The sequence below is a fragment of the Centruroides vittatus genome, unplaced genomic scaffold (genome assembly GCF_030686945.1).
Source record: "Centruroides vittatus isolate TY-2023 unplaced genomic scaffold, ASM3068694v2 contig_941, whole genome shotgun sequence".
In the NCBI taxonomy this organism is placed as follows: domain Eukaryota; kingdom Metazoa; phylum Arthropoda; class Arachnida; order Scorpiones; family Buthidae; genus Centruroides; species Centruroides vittatus.
In genome coordinates this window covers 2,431,763-2,458,109 of record NW_027122625.1, presented here as the reverse complement: position 1 = coordinate 2,458,109, position 26,347 = coordinate 2,431,763, and the positions used below count along the sequence as shown (strand labels likewise).

General features: G+C 30.1%; 1 protein-coding gene across 1 annotated transcript; it reads right to left on the bottom strand.

The window, feature by feature from the left end:
• l(2)dtl (lethal-(2)-denticleless) lies at positions 1-25,937 on the bottom strand. Its single transcript, XM_067282143.1, has 15 exons — positions 25,734-25,937; positions 19,216-19,289; positions 19,002-19,041; positions 14,489-14,584; positions 13,752-13,934; positions 13,305-13,370; positions 13,093-13,208; positions 12,920-12,993; positions 12,741-12,844; positions 12,557-12,661; positions 9,311-9,423; positions 9,149-9,238; positions 1,112-1,211; positions 425-978; positions 1-333 (listed from the first exon to the last, which is right to left on the bottom strand). Exons 1-15 carry the CDS (start codon positions 25,807-25,809, stop codon positions 265-267), a joined length of 1,860 nt encoding a protein of 619 aa, XP_067138244.1. The 5' UTR covers positions 25,810-25,937; the 3' UTR covers positions 1-264.
• Positions 25,938-26,347: the final 410 nt, after the last annotated feature.

Sequence of the window (26,347 nt, the reverse complement as noted above, 5' to 3'; positions counted from 1 at the left end):
TTGGCTAACAAATATTTTGATTTATATATAGCTAAATAACTTGCATATTGCTTTGGTTAATCAAGCACTTATTAAATTTCATAAGGGCTATTACATTTTAAAATGTTCGCTATATACATTTATTTAAAACGTTTGTCAACATTCAAATTGACTTAATGTATTTTTTTTTCTGTGATTTTACAAATTAGTCTGAATTTTCATACAGTTAAATTATTAATTGTGAATAAAAAATTCAATTTTACAGTATATAAATATGACATAGAATTAATTTGCGTGATCTGATACTGTAGAAAAGTAATTGGTTATCAATCCGAACTGTTTGGAATTCAGCACCTGTCCAGAAAAATAGTTATTATTACTATTACAGTATTAAATTTCAATAATTGTAGTTACTAAATAAAAATAAAATATAAAAAATTCCCACCTTAATGTGTTTATCTTTATTAACTTTTGACAATTTATTTTCCATATTTTCTTCCAAACAGTTTTTATTTCTTTCTATGTTACTTTGAGTAAATAAACTGTTAATCGACGATGCATTTCCGTTGACTTCTCGGTAACTGTTCATGTCGAGACTTCTTCTCGCATTTGCAAAAGATTTTATATTATTACTATTACTATTAACTTGTTTTTTGGGTATTAGTACCCTGCTTTCGTCTGGAGGAAGGATTAAATTTTGAGAAATTTGCTTAGAATTTTCAGTTTCTTTATTAGGCGTAATTTCCGAATATCTCCTTTTTCTGTGCGAAGAATGATTAGTTTGACTTAACTTTTTATATTCTATTGAAGGAAGGGAATTTAAAAAGGAGCCTCCACTAGGTCTAAACCAACGTGTAATTTCTGGAAATATTTTAACAGCACTCACTGTATATGGAGGTGATGTGGATGAAGAAATGGGAGACGAAGTTACAGGAGATGAACAGACTGAAGAAGCACTGTCATTATTTTCAATACTTTTTAAAACATGTGACTGCTTGGCTGTAACAATTTAATTTATATATCACATAATGCCATTGATTTAATGTTTTTAAAAAAATGGTTAATTATACTTTAAATAGATATTAATTAATAACATATTTATACAGTATCAATTAATTAATAAGAATCTTACACTGAACTACTTCTGTGAGACCCAAAGCTTCTTTTTCATCATCCATATTACCTTTTATATCCCAAAAAAATACATGGACATCATCACTACATGTAACAATCTAATAAAAATAAAATTACATAAATATTTATCGTAGTATCAAATTAGTTTAAGAAATAAAAAAATATTTATGGCATAAAATGACTATCTTTGTTAATATAAATATATCTTAAACTTTTATATTTAAAAAAATGAATTTATATTAATATATTCAAATATATATGAAATGAAAATACAGTAAGACCCCACTTAATGCTGCCTCAATTAATGCTGATTCGATATAACACGGTCTTCTTGAAGCCTAAAAAAAGCTCAAAATTTATGCTGATTCAAATTATTGTGGCATTTCATTGATTCATATTATATACAAATCAATGAAATGCTGCAATAATTTGAATCAGCTTAAATTGATTGATTCGTGTTCGTAAATAATCGTATTTTATACGATTATTTACGAGCCAATCAGGAAAAGGTGACAATTCATCGTAGCACTGTATTTTCTTTAAATCTATGTTTGTTTTGTGCAATTTTGGAAAAAATATAGCATCATGAATGCCATAGAAAATATCAACTTCACTTGGCAAGAATTAACTGATAAATGCATGAACGGAGTGTGGAAGAAGTTATGGCTGAAGGTATCCAAGAATTCTCAACAAGAAGAGCCTATCACTGTATTGTTAGATTGACCAAATTGTCAACCTAATTGATACAGCAGGACTAGGAGATGTAACGATTAGGATATTGAGAAGTTAAGCTTAGTTCACACTGAGCGCGATTCGCTAGTGAAAGCGAAAAACAGTGAATAACACATCAGACATGACAACGTTTCTGGTAAATTTTACCATTTCGCGAATCGCTTTAAAGTTCGGAACTGTCGAACTTTTTTGCTAGCAAATAAATTTTGCCACCAATCAGATTCCTTCTAGTTGTCATGTGGTTCTTGTTGTTTTCAAGATGGTGACACAAGCTTCTGTGAAAACCGAGGAGGGAAAGAGCGGCGAGCTTCTTTCTCCCTCTTACTGGCGCGGACCTGCGAAGTCCGTCACTATGTCAATGGATGGCGATAATTCAAGTGGAGGGCTGAAGTGAGGGGATGCAGGAAGCCAGGAGTAACATGTCCAGGTTGTCCATAGTCAACGAAGAGACAGATTGAACAAAACAATATGCATTTATTAGCTCTAAACTAAGGATTAACAAGTGGAATAAATATGAATATCTAAAACTATACAAAGATACAACCTGCATGACAATCTAAAAGTATATGCAGCGCGTCCCTTTTGTTATTAAATCTACTCGTTAACTTATGGAGAAAGAGAGAGAGAGCTTACAAATGAAGTTAGTATCTCTGATAATTAATCCAACCTATGCGGGGATGGTAAAATCCTCGCGGATCTAGGAGTTTGTGGAGGCAGGTGGCTGGACGTTGGCCGGAAGTGATCTTGGATGAACTGGCCCTCAGTCTATGGCCCTTGATGTCCGTCCTCGTGTAAGGCGGGCTACAGTATCTGGTGGATGTCCGCTCGGAGGCCATGATTGGACCCCTTTTTATATTTGTCTGAACAGATGCTGATTCATACATCAGGTGTTAAGTGCACATATGACTAAGAATTGTTGATATCAACTGTCCCGAATCAAAGTTTCTAGTTTTCCACAACCGGATGGAAGGATCAGGAGGTTAAGCTTTATGTTGGGACTTATAGGATGATTGTTGCTCTTTTTGTGAATCATCAGTTTAGTCATAGGCGAGACGAGAAAGTTTAGTTTGAACCTCTCAGCAAGGTGACCCTTTCTCTACTCTCTATCGAGGGACTTTGTTATCTATCAGTGATTGGGCTGGGAGGATGTCCTACGAAGGACATCCTCCCAGCCCAATCACACATTTATGTGAAGCCTCGGTGGGAGGAGGGGAATTTTCCTGGATACCTAGACGTTGTCATGAAAGGGGAGAAGATCACTTTACTATTACTTCATAGCAAAGAGGGAAAACAATAAGGTCGTTCTCGTGACCCCTCCGGAGAAATAATTGGTGTGAAAAAAGGATATTAATTAACATTGGGGTGTAAAAAGTTTAATTTGCACGGGAAATCTCCCACTTCTTCTCCGTGTAAAGTAAATATAGAACAACTTTTAGAAGAAATGGAGGCTGCTCCATTTTTATACATAAAAATGGATCAAAAATACAAAGACGTCAATTTGAAAGAAAATCAGTGGAAGTTGATTACGGAGCATCTTAATTTGACAGGTGAGTAAAGTTTGTTTGTACTTGTAGTTAAGCCTACCATAAACTATTCGATATAAAACGAACAGTCAAATTTGAAACACGTGCATTTGTATATTATTTCTTATATAAATAAATAATTTAGGTTTAAATAACAAAACATTCTAAAAATATTTAACAAATGATAGTTACTAATAACAATTATTGTGAAACATTGAGGGCTGATTTTTTGTAATAATTAAATGTAAATTAAATTAATCAGTTCCAGTTCCCCAAGAATAACTTATAACAAACTTTTAAGTAGAATTTAAGACAAATTTAACAAGAAGTTTACAAACCTAGCATACATAAATCCTTAAAAACAAAAAAAATACCCATGCAAAGTATAGAATGGCAAAATACCACTGTATATTGAATGAGTGTCTTGTAAAAGTTTAATTGTATTTTATTAAGTATTTATAAAATAATGTAAGGAAGAAACAATACTGTTAATTTTAACTGATTATTATTTATAAATATTTTAACATGGAATTTTGTTTGTCTGTTGTTATTATTTTGAAGTTAAAGAAGTAAAGAAAAAGTGGAAGAATCTGGTAGATACATACAGGAAAAATAAAAAACTTATAGATGAGAAAACCAGAAGTGGTGCTGGTGTGGATGACCTTCACAGTTGCAAGTGGAAATGGTTTTCTAAAATGCATCTTTTAATGAATGTATTTGATGGGCAAGATGTAAAATTTTCACAGTATGTAACAGAAATATATTAAATATTATAATGAATAATGATAGAAGACAATAAAAAGTCATAGTTAAAAAACAAATATCTTTATTTTATTAGAACTTGTAGCAATTTGTTATTACAAAGTGAAAATTTGGAAGAGATGTGTCCTGTCCAGATGCCCTATCCAGGAAGTCCAGATTTTCAGTCTTTCAATGTAATATATTTTATTGTGTTAATATATGGTTTATATGTTGTTAGTAAATTAATCATTATTATTAAATAATTCATGTTTTAATTTTATTATTTGTAGTTTTATTTTTTCATCCACTATATATTGTCTATATATATTTCAGTTTCATTTATATATTTATAATTTTTAGGGATATTTTAAAAGATGTACTGTGCACATCATCATCATCTACAGAACAATTTTCAACATTACCAAAGTGTTGGAAAAAAGTAAGGAAGAAGGAGATGTGCAAAATTTAATCCAACTGACAAAGAAAATGGTAAACCGACAAGAAAAAGAAGATGAACTGTACCATTATTGTGTCAGATTTCTTGATCTGTCAGCTAAACTGAGTCCACAAAAGTGAGCAGAGGCTCACTTTAAGATAGAGGAAGTTTTGTATAACACTGCAAAAGAACATTCATAAATGTTCTTTTGTAATGTTATACTTAATTTGTTATATACATAATCATGTTGTACATAAAAAAAATCTTGCAAATAAAACATTCTAGTGTTTAAAAATTATTTTATTTCTGATTTTTACATTTCATTATACATTTGTTACTCAACACGATTTATGTAATTTAACTGCTATGGTAAAATATTATTTTCTTGAAAATAAGTAGCAAATTGCTCTCTAGTGTTTCCTGCACATTGTGAATAATTATGCTGTTGACATGATCTTTGAGGAAGAGATGATGATCCACTTCCTATCTCCTTTCTCTACTGTCCTGCTATAATAGTTCCATCAGCAGCCTCTTTATCAGAAAAATGGGGGCAGTAATATTTCATGTCTGTATTAAGTTTACTTTCTTTTGTCATCACAAAATTATGCAGACACACACAAGCTTTTATGATACTACCTACAGTTTCTGGAAAAGCTTGAATGCATCTGCATAGAATCCTCCAACGTGCAGAAAGAATACCAAATGTATTTTCTATAACATGTCTAGCTCAGCTAAATCTGTAGTTAAATATTCTTCTTTTCGTTGTTAACTGTCTGCCAAAGTATGGTTGAAGTAAATAAGTTTTTAATGGAAATGCCTCGTCACCTACCATAAAATATGGTAGGTTACTAGGCATTCCACTTATTGGTGATGATTGTGGCCAATCCAATTTTCCTGTTCCAGTAATATGCCAAGACTCAAATGGGAAAATACACCTCCATCGCTTCTTCCACCAAATCCTCCTATATCATCATATATAAATCTATATTTGGCATTGCTTACAGCTAGGAGAACTTTACTAAAGTTGCCTTTATAATTATAATATAAAGAGCCTGTATTTGGAGGGCAAACCATTTGTATATGTTTCCCATCTATAGCACCAATACAATGAGGAAAATTCCCATCTTTCTTCAAATTCCATAGCAAGATTGAAATCCTTCTCTGCTTGGAAACTTCACATATTCTTTTGCCAACACATTCCAAATAGCTTCACAAGTTTCTTTAATTATAGTGCAAACATTTGATCTACCCATTCGAAATGCAAAAGCTTGGGAAATTTGGTAATCTCCACTAGCTAGATACCTAAAATTATCAAACAAATCATTTATCACTTGCATTTATAATCTATTATTATATTTCCTTATTAAAATAAATAAATTTTCAATATAGATATAAAACGAGATCTCAAAAGTCGTATTTAATTTAAAATATAATTATAAACATATAAGTTTTAAATAACAATTTTTTTATTTTAAACCCACCATTGAACAACTTTTTATGAATTAAGAAATGAAAGGAATCCTATATATTATATCTAATCATAAAAATTATTCTGTGAATCAATGGATAAAGTTATTTTAAACTTGTATTGGTGGCAACAAATAAAATTTAAATAAACTAGAACTATATCAATGGCAAGTATGCTTGCTTGCTTATCGATATAAAATCACAAATTCTGTTTTATTTCAATCGATAAATAATAAAGATTGCTTAATAAACTCAAAACTCCTTACCTTAATGTGACTTCTAAACATTATCTTGGAGATATGGCTTTACGAAAATTTGTATCCTTTTTGCGTATTAATGGCCCTACTCTACAGAGCAATTCATCGAATAATTCTTTCAACATTCTAAAAAACCTAAAAACTGTTATAATAAATTTTTGTTATTCATATATTTTCTTACTAAAGAGAATAAAAATTAGTATAAACAGTCCTACCTAAAGAGGTAGGACTGTAGAACTCTCTTTGTCATTCAGTCTCATTTCTCGCACCAAATTAGCATGGTAACCATATAATTCTCGGTTTTTTAAAATATCTTTCACCCAACATCACTTTCTTTTTTTAGTATCTCTTTTCTCTCAATAAATAAACAACAGAATATAGGAAGCAACCATTTTTGTTTTTCAAGATGACGTTTTCGCTTGCTTGCAAATGATTGGCTCCTTAAAATTTGCAACTGTGTTTCACTTTTGATTGTAGGGTCAATTTCGCTAGGTGAATAAAAATTGCTTTTTGCTTTCGCTATTCGCTCAGTGTGAACTGAGCTTTACTGCAGGTTTCTGGTGAGAGCCTTACCATCAACGACCTTCAAGAACTGGCAGAACAAGGAATTCGTGTAGAACTGGAGAATAGATTCTGAAAACAAAGAACCCAAAGAACTTGTTACAGATTTCCTTAGTAAAAGTTTGGTAATGATAACCAAAATCATTGATCAAATTGTAGCAAATGATCCAGATTTTGAAAGGAGTGCAAAAGGAAAACAAAGCATTTTGGATGTGATCTTCTGATACTGACATTTGCTTAAAGAAAGAAAGAAAGAAAAAAGCGACAAATGAAACTACATGACTTTTCACAAAAAACAAGAATTTCAGAAAAGCCAGGACCTTCATCACAAAAAATAAACTTTACATTTCTGTGTACGTACGTTTATTGTTATTTAACTTATTTTTATATCAATTTTCATATTAATATAACCTAAAATTAAAGTAAAATCTGTTTATTTTTGGTCACGTGTTCCCCTTTCCCTATTTACTCTGTTAAAATGACCTCGTTTAACACTGTTTCATTTAGTAGTGCTTTGTTGTCTAGGAATGCATCCCTGTATTAAGCGGGGTCTTACTGTACTTAAGATGAAAACTTCAGATCAGAAAATAAGAATAAGTTGTAAAAGATGGCTGAATTTTGTGTTTTTAAGAACACAAAACAGAGCAACAACAACAATGCTATGAAAGCAGGCAAAATCTGAAATTTATCACTTTGAAAAAATACTATTAAAAGATTTTACTAATGAAAAGTTTGAATTATTGCTATCTTTGCCTTATACAGGATGTTCGGAAATTCCCATTACAAACTTCTAGGATTTGTAGAGGGGAGTGAGTACATAATATTTTGATTAGGAACCCATGTCCGGAAACGTACCATTTCCATTCTACAATGGTTTCAATTCAGATGTCTAACTCTTCCACTTCTGCTTGAGGAATTTGAATTAGCCGTGACACAGTGCAATTATTAGGTAACTATTCGAAAGGAAACATAATAAAACATCCATTTATCACTTAAGCACATTTGTTTTTATTAACACTTTTTCCCTCAGCAGAAGTGGAAGAGGTAAACATCTGAATTGAAACTGTCATAGAACGGAAATGGTACGTTTCCAGACATGGGTTCCTAAATCAAAATATTATGTACTCACTCTCCTCTACAAGTCCTAGAAGTTTGTAACAGGAATTTCCAAACACCCTGTATATCAATTTTGCACAGATAACCTGTGGTGGTGTATAACTCACACTAATAAAAAAACAGAAATAAAACTTTATATCTAACATGCACAATGTGACTCTTGGTGAAAACAACTCTCCTAGTAGATGCATGCAGAGTAAATAAGTGGTAAATTAAACAATTATCATTAATGTTACTATTGTTAAGTTGTATACACATACTATAATATTCAACATAGATTTGAGAAGCAAACAATTTGCTCTTACTGTAAAGAACTAACATAAGATTAAATCAACAGTAAGTTTCTAAAAAGTTCTCTTAAAGACATAATAAATTGGCATATAAAAATGAACTGGAGGAGTAAAAGTACAGCATACAGCAAGTTTAGCAGTTTGGAAAAAATTAGCATTGGTAAATGAGAATGTCTGCAGCATAGAAAAGATTTTTCATATTTTTAAAGATATTCTTGATAAATTTAGATAAAAAAAAGTTTTTTGATAAGTTCATTATTCTAAGTTAAAATCCAATATCATTGTCAAACCTGCTATCAAATTGACTTTTAAATACTAATAGCTTGTGAACTATCTACATGAAATTACAATACATCATATTTCCATGCATATAAGAGCTTGATCTTACAGATGGGGCAAAACTGGCACTATTGTGCAGGGTACCTAATAACACTCACTATTTTTAAAAGAACTTTTATAGTAACAGAAGAATTTCTTTATTTTGGCTTTTCATTTTTAATAATATGATTACCACAGAGATGTTAGAGACGTTACTGTATCAATACATTTACATTTAATTTAAACTGACACAGCGGTATAGTGCTCTTATAAGCCAAAACAAGCTCCCTGCTTATATACAAGGGATGCTTTATAAGAAAACAAGACACATGTTTCAAAACAAGAAAACAAGTAATTTTCACATAAAGAGCATGCTCTTACTTGCAATGAAATACAGTATGCATAGTCTTTATAGTAATTGATCAGATTTACATATACACATTGTAAATAATTACATAAAATTAAAAATGAATTGTTTATTTTACTAAATATAATCTTAGATACAAACACACATATACAAAATATTATTAATTATAGTATCTACTTATTATAATATTTAGATATTGTATACATCTACAACTATCTATTTCTTACTTTAGTAAAATCATTTGAACTCCAAGCAACAGCTGTAACTTCAGCCTGATGCCCAATCAACTGAGCAAAAGGCTTTCCTGGTTTTGATGTCTACAATAAATAAATAAATAAATAAAAATCAATTTACTGAATAATTAATTAAATACAATGATTAACTCTAACCTTCCATATGTATGCTTTATTATCACTTGATCCACTTAATAAATATTTACCATCTCCATTTATGGCCATTTTTACAAAAAACGTTGAAGTTTTATGTCCAAAATAAGTGGCCACTGAAAATATATAATAGATATTAATATATCATACTTAAAATCTATAAAAAAAATATTAGATATCATAGTGACTAATTTACTTATCAATACAACAGATTCTTGATTTACAACTCATTCAACTCTCCATTTTGGCAACCAATATAAATTTTCTATTACGATTGTATTTTCAATGCTGTATTTAAGTATGGCCTCACAAACTCAAGAAAACATACAAGGTCTTGCAAACAATCCTAAAACAGTTTCCCCACCCATTTTATAATACTATTTAGCCATTTCTCCTTTGAGTATTTTAACCAGACAAAAGATGTTTTATACAGATTGTGAGACATTTTACAACTCTATAATAAATTGGAACACATTATCTTTCATAGGAGCATGATAAGCTTTGGTTCCATACAAAGGGGGAATTGAGATACCTAGTAACTATGCCAATATTCCCTTTTCATGAAGCCAGTCAGTGCCCACAGATGGAGAGTTAAAATTCATAAAAAAAAAGGAAAACAAAAACAAAAATAAGAAAAAAAAAACTTCAATAAACCAAGACAGAGTATGAATAAAGTGAAAAAATTAAAGCCAAACCAATGAATTATCTATTCAAAGCACACAATGCTTAATCTCACCATACTCATAATAAAAATATTTGAGTTTCAGTCAATATTTGAGAGCAATTGTATCAAATATTTCATCTCTTAAACCAAAAAGAGGGATAAAGAATAGCTCATGATATTTAATTTTCATGAAATCAGGACCACACTGCATATGAGAAATTTTTTTGCAGGTTATTTAATGCAGAATCTATTTTTATTTTGATCAAACTAAACTCTCTTCAGTCTCAATTTGTTCATGATCTATCTGTTCAATATCACAAATATTATATTATTACATTATTAACATTTCACATAATATTATATTATTACAATATAATCAAACATCACAGAAATCAGCAGAATAATTGATGGTATTTGATAAACCCATATGAAAAATCACTTAATACTGATAGTAAAATTATTAAAAAAATCATACGAAATACCCTATAATATAACAGATAATTGAAAAATTCAATAAGAATACATAAATGTATGCAACAATCCCTGATATGAAATAGATTATGAACAAATTGAAAGTAAGGAAAGTATAACTGCTGTAAGGAGTCAAAGTCTGAAAGTTGCTAGTTATTTTATGTTTTGGGCATTATTTTTAGTTGTTTTTTTTTTTGAGGTCTTTTTTTAAGGATGAAAACTCTTAAGAAACCCCAAAATGTCCTAAATTCAAAAATAAAGACCTAAATACCGTATTTATTCGAATATAAGACAACCTCACATATAGAACAAGGTGTGACTTTAAAGATCAAAATAAAGAAATTTAGTTTTATTAATACAATTCTAATTTTATTTCGTTTAATCACAAGTAAAACATCAAATGAACATAAATGTACACATTCTCCTGCAAAAATTACTAGCATTTTAAACTTTAAGGAAAAATCTCGTAAAATCGACAACATAATTTGTTCACGTAAAGCTGGACAATCAGAAACCTTTTTTGCCAATTCTTAACAGTCGAATCCACTCTCCGTCGATTATACTTATGAGTTTCTCCAGATTCTGATTTCCGAATAATCATGTTTTCACGTGGGAATGGATTAAAACTTATATTGTGCTCTCGTATGATTTTGGAATTTCAATCTGGAATTCAATTCAAAAGTTTTCCTTTTCCTATTGCTATTCATCTTTATTCCTGACAATATACAAGAAAGATTCAAACGACCCAGATAAAATACTTGTTTTTAGATACAAGAGGGTAAGTATACAGTAAAAAATGCAAATGCATGGTTGAAAAAAATTATTTGCAAAATTGCAAAGAATCTTTTGCTCACACGTATAGGACGACCTAGGATTTTGAAGCTGTGATAAATGAATAAAAACCTCATCTTAAATGTAAGTAAATATGATATACTAATTTTCATAAGTAATTGATCCTGTGGCGTATGGATATGTAAATAGAACAACTGGTAGACAGATAAAAGACGACACATCCATTCAATGGTGTGGTTCAACGGTAGCTTCTGATATCAACCTTCTTCGAAGCAAATTGTTTGGCATTCTTTGATAAGAAATCAACTCACAAGAAGTGTATTCTTTGTTTATTTATTTTGGTTGAGATTTAATTAATTGTACGAAAAACAATTTCTTTCATTGATTAATTGTTTATTTTGTATATAACTAATCTTGACTTGTTTTTTTTTTAATATTTGAAATATATACTTATTACTAATTATTACTAATTCTTGTTATAATCATTGTTGTTAATATATATAACACTGTTCAATCTAATAAATATTATTGTGGATTTTTACTTATGTGTTATTTTGGATCATTGTATTTTGCTTTCTTGTTAAGTCCAGGCCCAGTACTTGATTAGAACTCAAATTTGTGTCGTGCGATACGTTACAGTGCATATCAGACATGCAAACTATCAAAAAGGGGAGCACAAGCTATAAAAAAGAACATCATACATTATGCAAGGAGCTTCAAACTCTATGATTCAACATTGGATCAGCACTCCCACAAGATGGTACTGGTTGCACTCAGGGCTAACTTGGTCTTGACAAGGAATGTAGTTTTGGTCAACATACGAAGAAGTTGCATGGAAATGGACAAATATTGTTCATTATTTTCTTTTATATTTGCAGAATAGGCTTGCTAGAAGTCATTAATTTTCTATTATTTGTTGATAATAAAATCTGAGACCCCTCTTTGGGATTAGGAAAGGGGCAACCAAGATGAAAAGGGGGAATGTTTTCCATATACCCCAATGTACAGGCACCTCTGAAGGAAAGTCTAATGGAGACAAAAATGCACATTCCAGATAAAAATATTCTCTTCACTTGCAAAACAAACTCCAGTGTGACTTCAAGTAGACTTTCATTACAGCATTAAACAAAAACTCAAAATGAAAGATTTTATTCTAGTTTTACAATAAAATAATAAATAACTAAATCAAAAACAGAAAAATTAAGTTAAATAATTTTCATAATTCAATCAAATTGCTTTCAGCTTAAACTATTTTAATAAGATACTTTTGTAGAAAAAATAACTTCAAAAAATATGAAAATATAATAAGAAATATTACTTACATGGTACTGGGTTGTACGAATGACAATTATATGAATAGATGACACTATCAGTACAACTTGCATAAAGTAAAGTATGGTTTTCATTGAAAACTAAACTTGTATATCCTTGTAATAAGGAAGATATCAAAAATATATTACAAATATTCAAAATTAACTCTTAAATAATAATACATTTAATATATACCATGAGCTTTTGTGCTAACTCCTTTATAAGGAAACTTTTTAAATGGTAAGGCTTCTTTTTTAGTATTAGAATAGTTTTTTCTTAGATCCCACACTTTGATAACTCTTTAAATATTAATATATATATTTTAGTAAACAAAAATTAATATTTTTAAATAAACTTATTTAAAAGTTACTTACGCATCTGCAGTTCCAGCCGAGAACAGTAAATTTTCATTTTGAAATGTTATTGATGTCACACTATTCAAAGGATTCTAATTTCAAAATTAATAATAAAATTTACAATTATTGTTTTATAACTCATGGTATATTCTGTATATTAATTCTTACTTTAATAATTTATGTTCACTTACACCACTTAAATTATACATTCCTTTCTTTCCACGATGCTTTGGAGTTCCCGGAAGTAGAGATGCAGCATTGTGAGCATCTCTAATTGTTATAACAGATTGAAAAGTATTATCTTCTTCTATAATAAGAATAATAATCAGATCATTAAATAATACTTTTATAAAATATTAAAAATATTCTTATATCACGTAATAAAAAATATTTTATAACTTACGATTTTTATTGCACCTAATATCCCATATCATAATATTTCCGTCTCTTGATGCAGTAGCAAATGTATCTATAAATGTTAATACAATAGAGCATCAATTATCCAACCCTCAATTAACCGACTTATCAGTTAACCGACCGCGTTCTAGTTGGCAAATTCAAATGTCTGCTAGTGATGTGGCGCTACAATATTTGGTTATGTCTTGGCTACTTTAATATTATTTTTCTTAAATTTTTGCATGTTTTAGCTGGCAGCACTGGCTCGACCATAAAAGGGAGGCTAGTATTTAAACCAGGCCTAATACACTATACTAATAATGTATTTTTTCATACTTTTCAGTTATCCGACCAACCCCAGTCCCCAATTAAGTCGGATAATCGATGCTCTACTATATATTGAAAAAATTCTCTAGAATCACATGTAATTTTAGAATAACTAAACAAAACATACCTTTACTATTGGGTTGACAAGAAACACATTTAATACTACTGCTGTGGCCTTTAAAAACACCTAATTTTGTTTCTGTATCTGGATCCCACAGGACAGCTTTATGATCACCTGATGCTGTTATTATCTTGTATTCATCATTCAGCCAACATAAATCAAAAATTGCATTATGATGTGCTTTCCAACCTATACATAAACATTATTTTTAAGCAAAATATATATATATATATATATATAATTGACAAATTGTAAAAAATAATTATAAGCTACCATATTTTCGTGTGTATAGCCTGTGTTGGCATAACCTGTAATAGTATATATCCCACAGAAAATTGCTAGAATGAAACCTTTGCATAACTTGCCCAATCACATATGTAATTGCAATTTAAAATCAGCCCATAATGCACCCAATTGCATAAACTGCATCCCCTTACAAATGGTCTTTTATGGTGCAAAAAAATATAGCAATATTATCTAATTGTGATTTTGTAATCAGAATTTTTTAAATGAAAAATTATACTGTTTTGTAGATTAGGCACACCATAAAACAGCTGATATTGGATTAGTTTTGATCATATTTTTTGTCATCTAAATGATTTAATTTTTTTGTAACAAATTTTAATTACTACTACTACTACTACTACTACTACTACTACTAATTACAACATAAAACATAGAAACACAAGAAATTACAAAAATATTAACAAAAAATAATCATGAAAGATTTGAAAATAAGTTACGTTTAATAAGACTTTTCTTTGCTTTGTAATTGGTATTCATCAAGAGTACGTCTCCATCTTCACTCGACAGGGCCAATATATTTCTGCGTCCAGGAACTAAATAATAAATCAAATGTTAAAATTTATAATTTGTAATGAAATAATTAGTTACAAATTTTAACTTTTAAGATGTTCAACAATTTTACATTTTAGATATGTTTTACAACTCACACCTAAAATTACTTTATGTAAATATGTACTAACAATATACAAAAATTAACTTTTGTATTTGTGCAAAAGTTAGAATAAATAAAACAAAAATGAACAAAACAGTTCAAACTATTTGATACTCAAATATCCTTTCACTTGAAAAATTACTGTGATATATTATTATGTACAAAATTTAGAAATGTAGGTATTATAATTACATATTATAAACGTATAAAGGTTTAACTATTAAGTAAGTATTTAACTTGATGTTCATATAGATGTATCTTATTTTTTTAAACTAAAATAAATATTCTATTCTGTAATTGTGATTTAAAGCTAGTAAAGTTTATATTCAGTTACAATAGAGTTCCAATTAGTCAAAGTAACATGGTCTACAAACATACCTCAGATAATAAAAAAAACTTGGAAAACATGAATGTTTGAAAAATTATTAAATAAATTGAACTTTGTGCATTAATGCAGCATTTTCAACTTTTTCTAATAGTGGCACTCCTATTTCTTTATCAATGTAGAGTTATTGTGCTTTTAGTAATACAGGTAAGAAATGCTGCTCAATACTATACTTCACAGCACCAGGGCCCACCAATGGCTGAATGGATACAACCACTGAACACTGGTAGTTGATTATGGGGTCGTGTCTAACCAATGGGCTGGCCATGTGGAGTTTTCCAGGTGTTCTTTGAATGTCTAACACCTAAATAGGAGACAGTTTCCCCATAGAAAGTCCTCCTGAGAGGCACCCCTCCTTGGCAATCACCCAAATGTTGAATTACCTTCTTTCATCAATCCATTTTGTGGAAACCCCATTGAAAATCATTGCATTAATGCCTACTCAATTTTTAAGTAAGACCTTATTGAACATAAAGATTTTTAAATTACACAATAAAACATTTAATTTTATTTCTAACTGTTTTTTTTATTATAACAAATTCAAATCTACAATTAAAATTAAAATGGAAAGAGAGATTTAAATTTTCTCTTTCCATAAGCAATCATACTTCAAAGGAACAAGAGAACTGTGCATTGCACTTTCAGTACTTGTAGTTAAAAATAAAAGCTTTGAAAATGTAACAAAAGTGAAATCTGAGTCATAAAATTCATAAAAAATTAGAGTATATGAGGTTAATTTAAGAGAGAGAACAAAAATTATTATAACTTCATACAAGAAATTAAGAAGAGGATCCCAAATTTTTAATATTTTAGGTGTTTTAAATATATAGAGGCCTACATAAAGATAATACCTACAGGGTATCCCAAAAAAATGTATATACACTTTAACAGCTGATAGGTCAATCGATGTTCTTTTATTTCCAGGTTAAACCTATTAGAATTAATAACGGAAGTCAGACTAAGCTTTGAACAAAGGAAATTCATTCTAAAATGCTACTGGAAGTGTGAAAATGCAGTTGAAGTGCAAAGACAGTGTAGGAGGGAGTTTCAAACAGATCCACCAACGTAACTTACCATCACTTGAATTAGAGGTAAGTTTGAAGCGGATGGAACTGTTCAGAATGTCCACGAGAAGCATTCCAGAAGACCATGATCATCGACAAGCCTCACAGAGGAAGAAAGAGTACTGGAAACATATCACCAAAGCCCAAGAAAATCTGTGCAGCAAGCGAGTCATGAGTTAGATATCTCAAAAAGTCTGTCCAACACATTTTGAAGCAGTGTCAGTGGAAAAGTTACATTCCAAGATTAGTCCATACTATTAACAAAGAGACTGAAGAGTGAAGTATTGCAAGTGGTTTGAAACTCCCTCCTAAACTGTCTTTGCACTTCAACTGCATTTCCACACTTCCAGTAGCATTTTAGAATGAATTTCCTTTGTTCAAAGCTTAGTCTGACTTCCATTATTAATTCTAATGGGTTTAACCAGGAAATAAAAAATATCAATTGAACTATCAGCTGTTAAAATGTGTATACATTTTCTTGGAACATCCTTTATTTGAATATGTTTAACTTAAAATATATAAATGGCAAACTGCAATTCATCAAACATAATTTTGCTCTCTCCATGTCAAAGATCACAAAGGATTGTGGGCTACCAGCAGAGAAATGCAGAACGTTTGTTGACTTTTCCCTGTAACCAAAAGAGAACAGAAGTATGTCACAAGCAAGAAACAAAGAATTGTACCCTAAAACTATAATGTTATTTTTGTCTACAGGTACATAATTTCTATTAATAGTTAAAGGAAAAAGTTTTGTTAAAATAAGATATATCCCTAAATTGTTTGAAAGAATTAAAAATGTATTAAATAGTAGAATTAACTTAATACCCAAAAAAGTAAATATAACTAAAAAACATCTATGTTATAGAAATGAAGAAAAATATGACATATTAGAAGAAAAATGAGTAGTATATTCCTTTAATTGTAATTGTAAACTGGAAAAAATATATATCAGAGAAACAAAAAGAAAATTAAAAATAAGATTAAATGAACACATCCGTGCAATAAGGGGAAATTATGCAAATTCAGTAGTAGCTGAGCACTGTAATTCCACAGCTGTGAAATAGTATTAAATTCAGTAAAAATAAAGAAAAAAGAAAAGAATAATTATAAAAGAGAACTCTATGAACATATTAATATAATTAGACAAAAAAACAACAGAATAAATAATAATACCAGATGAGAAATACATCAATTGTGGCAAAGAATCATAGAAGAAGGGGTGTGTCTGAAATATAAAGAGAACAATCGACATAAGCGTAGAAGAATAAGTCAAAGAGAACAAGAAGAGATGTAAGTTTGCAAATAATGTTTAAATGTAAAAAACAGTGATAATGCTAAAGTTTAATATATTGAATTGTTCTTATACAGGTTTAAGTTTACAGTTTTACTATTGTTATTGTTTAAAATTGCTTGTTGGTTGGAAAAAAGTAAATGAAGGAAAAAGTTTTGAAAATGTAAGAATTTTATATTAATGTCGGTAAACTTGTCGGGAAATGTAAAATGTTGTTTTTTAAAAATTATTTTATTATTTTTAATTTATATAGAATGTACTGCATAAATACCTGCTGAGGGACGAGAGAGTCCAAAACGCAATAGTTAAAATGTATGTGTCCAGGTATATCAAATAAAATAAATTTCTGATCTGTGGAACTGTGTTGCAGAATCCTTAAAACCAGTCTAATAAGTCCTGATAATAGAAATTACGTACTTGTAGACAAAAATAACATTATAATAAATTAGGGACATTGAGGCATATTAATTTAATGTACCCTAAAACTTTTTAGTGTCATTTTCTCTTTTCTTTTCCATTCTCAAAATGTGAAACTAGCCTTAACATTTTCACTTTCTTCAGCTTAGCAAGGCTACAATGATAACTCAAAATACAGTCAAACCTGTTTTTATGCGGGGGATAGGGACCGCATTAAAAAAGACGCATTAAAAATAATCGCACGAAACTTCACGAATGGCTGTAAAAAATAGTTTTCGCAACACAATTAAAAAATATTTTTTTAATGCGGTCAACAGGGACCGCATAAAAAAAGTCTCACATAGAAAATAACTCAAAACCGTACGAAATAGAATTTATTGACAACAGATGTCAGCACTTGACTGCATCATCTGGTCTATCGTCTGTTTTACATATTTTTGTCCAGGTGGTGTTTTGTTGACTTAAAAAGTAAATTATTTCATTTTTCGCATATTCATGCAATATTACTATAATAAGTGCATTTATGCTATAGTAAGTTTATTTAGCTATAATAAGTCAACGTAAGACATGACGAATCGCACGAGACTAGTCGCCAACTATACCGCACAAATTAAAAATTCGCATTAAAAAAATCGCACATAAAAAGAGCGCATAAAAACAGGTTTGACTGTATATACAAAAACATTTTAATATGTAAACAAATAGAATCTAAATACACTAGAGACATGCACTGGTACATATACCAAATGTTTACCATCTGCTTATTTCAAACAATAAACAAGACACTGAAAAATATTCATCCTTCACACAATTTTAAAAAAAGTAATTTCAGTTTTCTTTTTATTTAAGAAGTTGAAATGATTAAACAAGTGGAAAAAAAAATTAAGAAAAAATTGATATTGCCAAAGAATAAAAAAAATTAATAAATATAGAAACTTGCAGAAAACTAGTTTAATTTTCAATAATTCAAACTGTTACTGTTGCTTTGTTATTGTATTATTTATTGTTATATTCTTAGTTCCATTTTATGCAACTATGTAATATTAAATATTACCTAAACCAGTGTATTAAACTAATAAATACCAGAGTAATAGATCTTTTTATCATCATATAAAAAATAATAATTAAATTTAGATTTTACCTGAACAGAATTTTGCAGCAAATGGAGGAACATCATATTCCTAAAACAAAAATAAAAATTGTCACTATTTTTGTACAACTCGTACTTATGGAGTGTACTACTGTTTCGGATAAGATAAAGGCAATGGTAAAAAACTACTGAACAAAATTTAATTATAACAGCTAATTACTTCAATTATTACTATTTTATATTTGAAACAATTAAATAGACGTACCTCTCCATCTAAAACAAACACGTCATTGGGTTCACAGGTCAATCTTTTGAGTAAAAAATTCAAGTTGATGGATTCTAAACAATACAAAATATTTGAAATAAATCAAATTAATACAATGAAAATATAGAAGAAAAAAAATAAGCAAAATGCATTTATTACAATAACACACACATTAATTTTGCATTATGATTCTTATTTTACTTGCAAGTTAATATGATGATGTAATAATGATAAAAGAACACAATGATTTAATCCTTTGACGAGTACTCCTACAAATGTATGTGATACATACGTGTGGGCTCTACAGATGTAAAGTGAGAACAGTAATGAATGTCCATGTTTTCTGATACAAATTTCCCACCTTTAATGTATTATATATATATAAAATAAATTGTTATGAAGTTTTTGTTGGGAATTATTGGCAAAGCCTGGGGAGCAAACAAGTGAAGTAAACAGGGGGTAAAGTCCACCAGTCGGCTATAAATATCTACTTCAGAATGTTTAAAAATCACCAATACATATAAATTTCTCAAAATTGTTTCATGAACAACTTATATTCAAATAGAGAAAGAATATTTAATAAAATTTTTTGTATTAAGTTATATTAATAAAATTGAATTCAGAATTTGTTAACTCCAAATTGTTGGATCAAATATTTAATTGGAGTAATTAAAAGAAATAAAAAATGTTTACAAATTTAACTTTATTTAATTATTTAATCTACTTCAGAGAGATAATGATAAACTCTACATAAATAAAAAGAAAATAGTAATGTGATTATAATGGAAACTAATATTAATGGATGATAGTTTCCATTATAATCAGTTTATTAATATAAATCTGATGATAATTTTTTTATCTGAGGCTCATTACAGCTTTAGGACCCTGTATTCTCTAAATTTTACAAAGTGTGTCTTTAGAAAATGTGAAAAATCCTGAGTGCATGCCAGAGGCACATTCATCTATCAATACAATTTTTCCAAAACAACCAAAAGCGCAGACATACACACACACCTCCTGTAGTTGTCTCCATTCATTTTAATGTGAATAAATCTATGCTTTCATTGATGCATGATTTCTTGAAAGTTAATATATTTTCAGTAACTCTTTCTCTACACATAATGACTCTCAGAAAATTATAGTAGTATCTACTTATTGTAATCACAGATAATGTTACCAGAATTAGCAAGTCCCATATTATTTAAGTTAAAATAAACTTATAAAACTTTGCTTCTTGTAATCAGAATTTGATTGTACCTTCAACAGGCATAAAGCTGTCTTTCCATGCTGCCAGTATTAGCACATAGCTGATACACACTCAAACAGACCTACTGTGTCTCTATTTTTAAAAAATCTGTTTGGGATATGTGTTTAAGCTTGCAGAGCTATTTGAATCTGTAGATTTATTTGGTATTTGTTAGTGTGAGTGGCTACAAGAGTCATTAAATAAAAAGATGTAATGCAATAATTTACACAATTAAATTTTGAATAGGTTGTTTATGATAAGCTATTTATTAGAAAATCTGATTGAAATAAACCCTCATATGGACTTATTCAAGTATTGTGGGTCTAATCAACTGCATACAGTATGTAGTCATTACTAGTCTTACACAAGACTTTAATGATTTTAATCACTGATTGCTCAAAGTAGTTTAGGTTGTTGGTATTTCATACTTGATATGTATTCTACCTCTTATTAAAGATGGTACTGCAAAAATCTGCATACAAACAATATTGAAATACTTGTATTGATCCAGAGACTAAGCTTTATATTTTGGGGTTTCACTAGTGCTGTGTGATGTCTATAATTTTAACATCAATGTTTGCCTAAGCACTGAAGCTAAATTTCGATGTCGGATTTCACATCGATGTTTAATCAAGATAAACTCAAATAATTAAATAAAAAAAAAAAAACTGAATTTTATTTTCAATTTGTATAGTTTAATTACAGTTCCAATGCAAACAGTTCTTCAATTGATAATTAATTTAAAACTAGAAGTTTCTGTATATTCTTTGGCTTTAAAGAACTCTACTTTTTGTTGATAGTATTTCCAGCTTTGGAAAATAATCTTTCTGCTGGAACTGAAGTGGCAGGAATGCAAAGCCACTTCATGACAAGTTCACATAAATTATAGTTAAAAAATTTCATGAATTTCCACACATCCAAAGCATTACTATTGTGAGGCACAATAGGGGCATCTAAAAAAGTTTTAAAATTTGAATTTAAAGTTGCATTTGTGTTAACATATTTTATCTTAATATCAATTTTTCTGGATGGCCAAAAGTCATCATCTTCAAGTGGATTTTCTGCATTATTGTGAAAACTTATTTGAGCCTCAGCAGAGGGAAATTTATAAAGTTCTGCATTTACATGTTTAACTGCATTTGCACAACATGCTGGACTTTTAAAATCTAGCTTTTTAAACCTTGGGTCTAGTAATATGAAAACACTATATACTAACTTTGTCTCAGTGGATTTAAAATGGAAATCAACTTTACTAAAACATTTTTCCAGTAACTTCTTTCCCACATTTGTTTCTGTAGAAACCTTGCAAAGTGCATTAAACATTAACCCTAAAAATGGGATAATTTTACTGATGGTAGTGTGAGTTTCTGCTGAAATCTAGTTACTTTATAAAAAGGTTTTAGTACTTTAAACACATCATTCAAAGCACTTAATTCTCTACCAGAGAGCATGATAGGTGCCACTGGGAACTTTTGCAATGTTAGTGTAACAAAATTTTTAGTAATACAAATCTCTCATTCATCAAGAAATATGAATTCCATAGAGTCTCAACGTGCTGAATTAATTTTAATGTCATAGAACCTTTTTCATTCTGCAATGAGTTTGTTCTTAGTTGTTCCTTTCCAAGGTCCTGTGTTGCATTTTTATTTTGATTAAAGAATGTGATTATTGACTTTACCTTGTCTAGTATTATGTTCAGTTCAGGTACTTGTCTTAAGGAATCTTGCACCATCATATTTAATGTATGTGCAAAGCAAGAAACATGCTTTTCCTTACCAATAAACAGCTCAATAGATTTCTTAACATTTGCAGCATTATCTGTAACACAAGCTACAATATTAGATTTGTCTATTTCCCAAAAAACAATCAACTCATTTAGCACAGAACACAAGTATTCAGCTGTGTGTGACTGAGTTAAATAAGTCATCCCTAGCACGTATGATGTACGTTTGAAATCCTTGATGAAGTGTACAGTTGTGTCCATGTAACTTTGGTGGTTCAGGGTGTCTGTCCACTCATCACAAGTCAATGCACAAAATTTTATATTGGCAAATTCATCCCACATGTATTTAACTGCAGTTCCATAATAACTGTCTATGTGCTTTGTAATCACTGTCCAATGTGGAACTTGATATCTTGGTGCTACTGTTGCCAAGAACTTCTTAAACCCTTTTCCACTTGCAATATCTACAGGACGATTATCGATTACTAACCATAAAGTAAGTGCCTTCATGATTGCTTCAGCCTTACGTCCTCCTAAGCAAAGGCATATAGATATATTTAGATTATAAATTATCTAAAAATTATGAACAGTGGTCATGGAGTTGATAAATTCACTCATTAAATGTAATATAATTACACTTACCAACAGTAAAATCAGACAATCGGTTAAAGTATTTGTTGATTGTTGACTGTGTAGACCAGTGATTCCCAAACTTTTTCGATCCACTGTCCCCTTTGTTCCATAAAGTTATACCCAACGCCCCTAACCCATTTTCTCTTGTGTGAGAAAGGATTGGAAATATTCTTAGGAAAACTTTTCTATGAATCTCACACTTTATGCCCTTACCATACATTGTTCTCAACATCTGGAAACCATTAAACGCAATGTTTCCTCTTATCAGTTTAACAGAGGAAAGGGAATGGCTGTCAGTGACCCCAACTTTTGCCTTTGGTCACCATTCAGTACCCTGCCTCCAGCCCCCCCGAGATTTACTCACTGCCCACAAGGGGGCATTATTGCCCACTTTGAGAAATGCTGGTGTAGACGATGACGTTGACAAACATGCACTGCTAGGCCTACTTAGGTCATTCTGGTGGTTGTCAACTTCAGCCTGGTCTTCCAGTTTGTCTATTTCCTCGTCACTTCTTTTATGTTGGAGTAGTTTTTCATGGCGATTCAAATGCTGCATGAAATTCATGGTGTTGCCAGTAACTTTAAGCCATTTAAGACAAACCAAACACTGAGCCTTGTCACCTTCCTTGTTTTTCTTAAAATATTTCCAAATCTCGGAAGAATGCTTCGCACATGCACTCAAAGTAGCCATGATACCTAATACTAACGCACGTCACACGAGGCGGAACAAAGAATGAACTGCATGCATTGAGGAATCAAAATTAAGATATTGCTAACATTGATTCAGGATCGGTGTTTCAAAAACATCGGAAGGTCGATGCATCAACGAACAAAAACATCAATGCATTGCACAGCACTAGGTTTCATATAATTTTCTCAAAATAACTGAAACTCAAAATTTTTTTAAATCTATTTATTAATACATAATTTCTTGAAGTATAATAGCAATTTTCTTTATTTTACAACAGTATATCTTTTTTATTAAATAATTTTTTTTCATTTTTACTGTAAATTGTATAAAGAAGGTAAAGAATTATTCAAGAAAAAGGTTAGATTTTATTGAAAAATCTCTTGATATTTCAGTTTCATTGAAAAATTTGAATCGTTCTCATCATCATCATGATACCTTACAATAAATTTAAGTCTAAAAACATTCTTTAAAGATGTCCAACATTTAGAACATAGCCAAAAACTAAAAATGACATCTTCCAAAGCATTAGAATGCCAGACTCACAGGAGCTTTAAAAACTTATTTCAATGATCCAAAGATGAGATTTGGCCTCAAAAACATTTTAAATAAAATCCATGGAAAACAAAATAATATTTATAAACTTTCATTTTAAAACTTTGAATTTACTGAATTACATATCACAGAATTAAATAGTGGCTTTTTTTCCTGAACTTTTTAAATTACATACAAAGCAACAATAAACTATCTATTAAATATTTCTTAAATTTTTCCTCAAAATATTTTCCTGTACAAAATCCAATGGCAATTTTTTCTCCAAGGTTACATCTTCTATTTTTTTTTTATACCAATTTTACCTGTACAAATTAAATATACCTTCTTGAAATTTACATTCTTGTTAATAATGACCATTATATGTAGCTAATTTGACCATTTTTAGAATTATAATTTGTTTCTACTTCTCTAAATCAGCAATAAGGTCATTGTGTCAATTGTTTTCATGTAACTATTTCATACTTTGCTGCATTGGAATACAAAATAGGTAGAAGATACTTCAGGTAATTAGTATATATATATATAGGGTCTTCCAAACAATGCTACTATTTTAATTACTATCATTACGTTAATTATTCTCTGAAACATGCAAAATACACCAATCAACAGAGTAACTGTCTGAATTTTATCTCCATCTACATTCAAACATCTTGTCATCTACTATCTATAGGAAGCATCATAAACAAAAACAGCGGTTCTGCCTTAGAGAAAGTGTTTTGTGTTTTGCAGTTTGAATAGTCAGAATCACTTGTCATTATGCAACACGAATAACCTGCAGAAGCCATAGAATCATGGCCCCCTACGGGAGAGGTGACAACAGATATGCCATAGTGAGCTTAGGAAGAATTTGAGTATCGGTCAAATGTGTGTCGTGCAACACATGGCACACGCATTGAGAAACTGTAACAGGCAACGTTCTCAGAACATAATTATAATTTAGAATGATTTAGCATTCTTTGTAAAAGACCCTATATATATATATATATATATATATATATATATATATATAAAATCAACAACACAAAACTGGATATACTTAATAAACAAGACAAATGAAACCAATTTCCAGCACAGAATTATAAGAAAGCAAATGTTTTTTGACAGTGTTAAACGGGTATCTTCAGGCTATCCAACCTTCACAACCATTAAAACACACGATGCCAATCCCCTCACCCTCATTTTAACAATTGTTGTTACTCTAGTGTTAATTTCGATGCTTTTCATTTAGTAACTGTATGTAAGGCTCTGACTTCTGTCAGACAAAAATGTTTTGGTTTAGATTATCTATTGGTTCAAGACTGTATATACTGTATGTACAGTACAAGTGTATACTTGTGTGTGTGTGTATATGTATGTATATATATATATATATATATATATATATATATATAGTTGTGTGTATACAAACATAAACACACAGTCACGTGTATCTGCAAAGCCGTTTACATCTCAAAAACTTATTTGAATAAGCTTACGAGATTAATCGAAATTCGAATTCTTATTCAATTCAAACTACGGTGGGTTACCTTTAGGTAATTGCTTCCTAAATAAATATACAGAGATTTGACTAAAAGTAACCTCTACTAACCTCATCTACTCGTTCGTTGATTTACATTAAAAATAAACACTGTACATTATTATTCCGAATATATTCGAAGCTTATGGAATCCTACCTTTATTTCTGTTGCCAGTCTGTAGATCATACAAATAAGGTATAACCCTCATTTTATACAATAAAATTTTTCTCATGAACAACTTCAACTACAGACGATTGAGTTCTCGCGCCCGGACGGAAATGACGTATGGGTAATTGAAACTTCGCGCGAGTTATTATCTACACGTCACCGCTGATTGGCTATATTCGTTTGCCGTGATATAATTCTTGAAAGATAATTGGTTAATTGCCATTACGTAATTCTAATTGTAGATGGCGTATTTCATTTATAGTATCTAACGTTATGTACGAGATAGTTGATAAAACATAAATGAAACATTTTATGTTAGGAAAAGTAATTTACAGTAACCAACGCAAATTCGTGTTTAAAATTTAACAGTATATTTTATAGGCCGGATGGCCGGGCCCCGTTCCTCATCACCCGCTGCCCCATTGTGGGCCTGGCCGAACTCACAATGGGCTTGCTAAAAGAGGACCTCTTAGTGCCCACAGAGCGAAAAGAGTTAAAAAAATAAAATTATAAAGGCGTCTGGATGACCAAGAGGTTAGGGTGAAGCCTGTCGCTCTGGGGTACCCGGGATTGAATCCAAACGAGTCGAAACAATCTCAGGG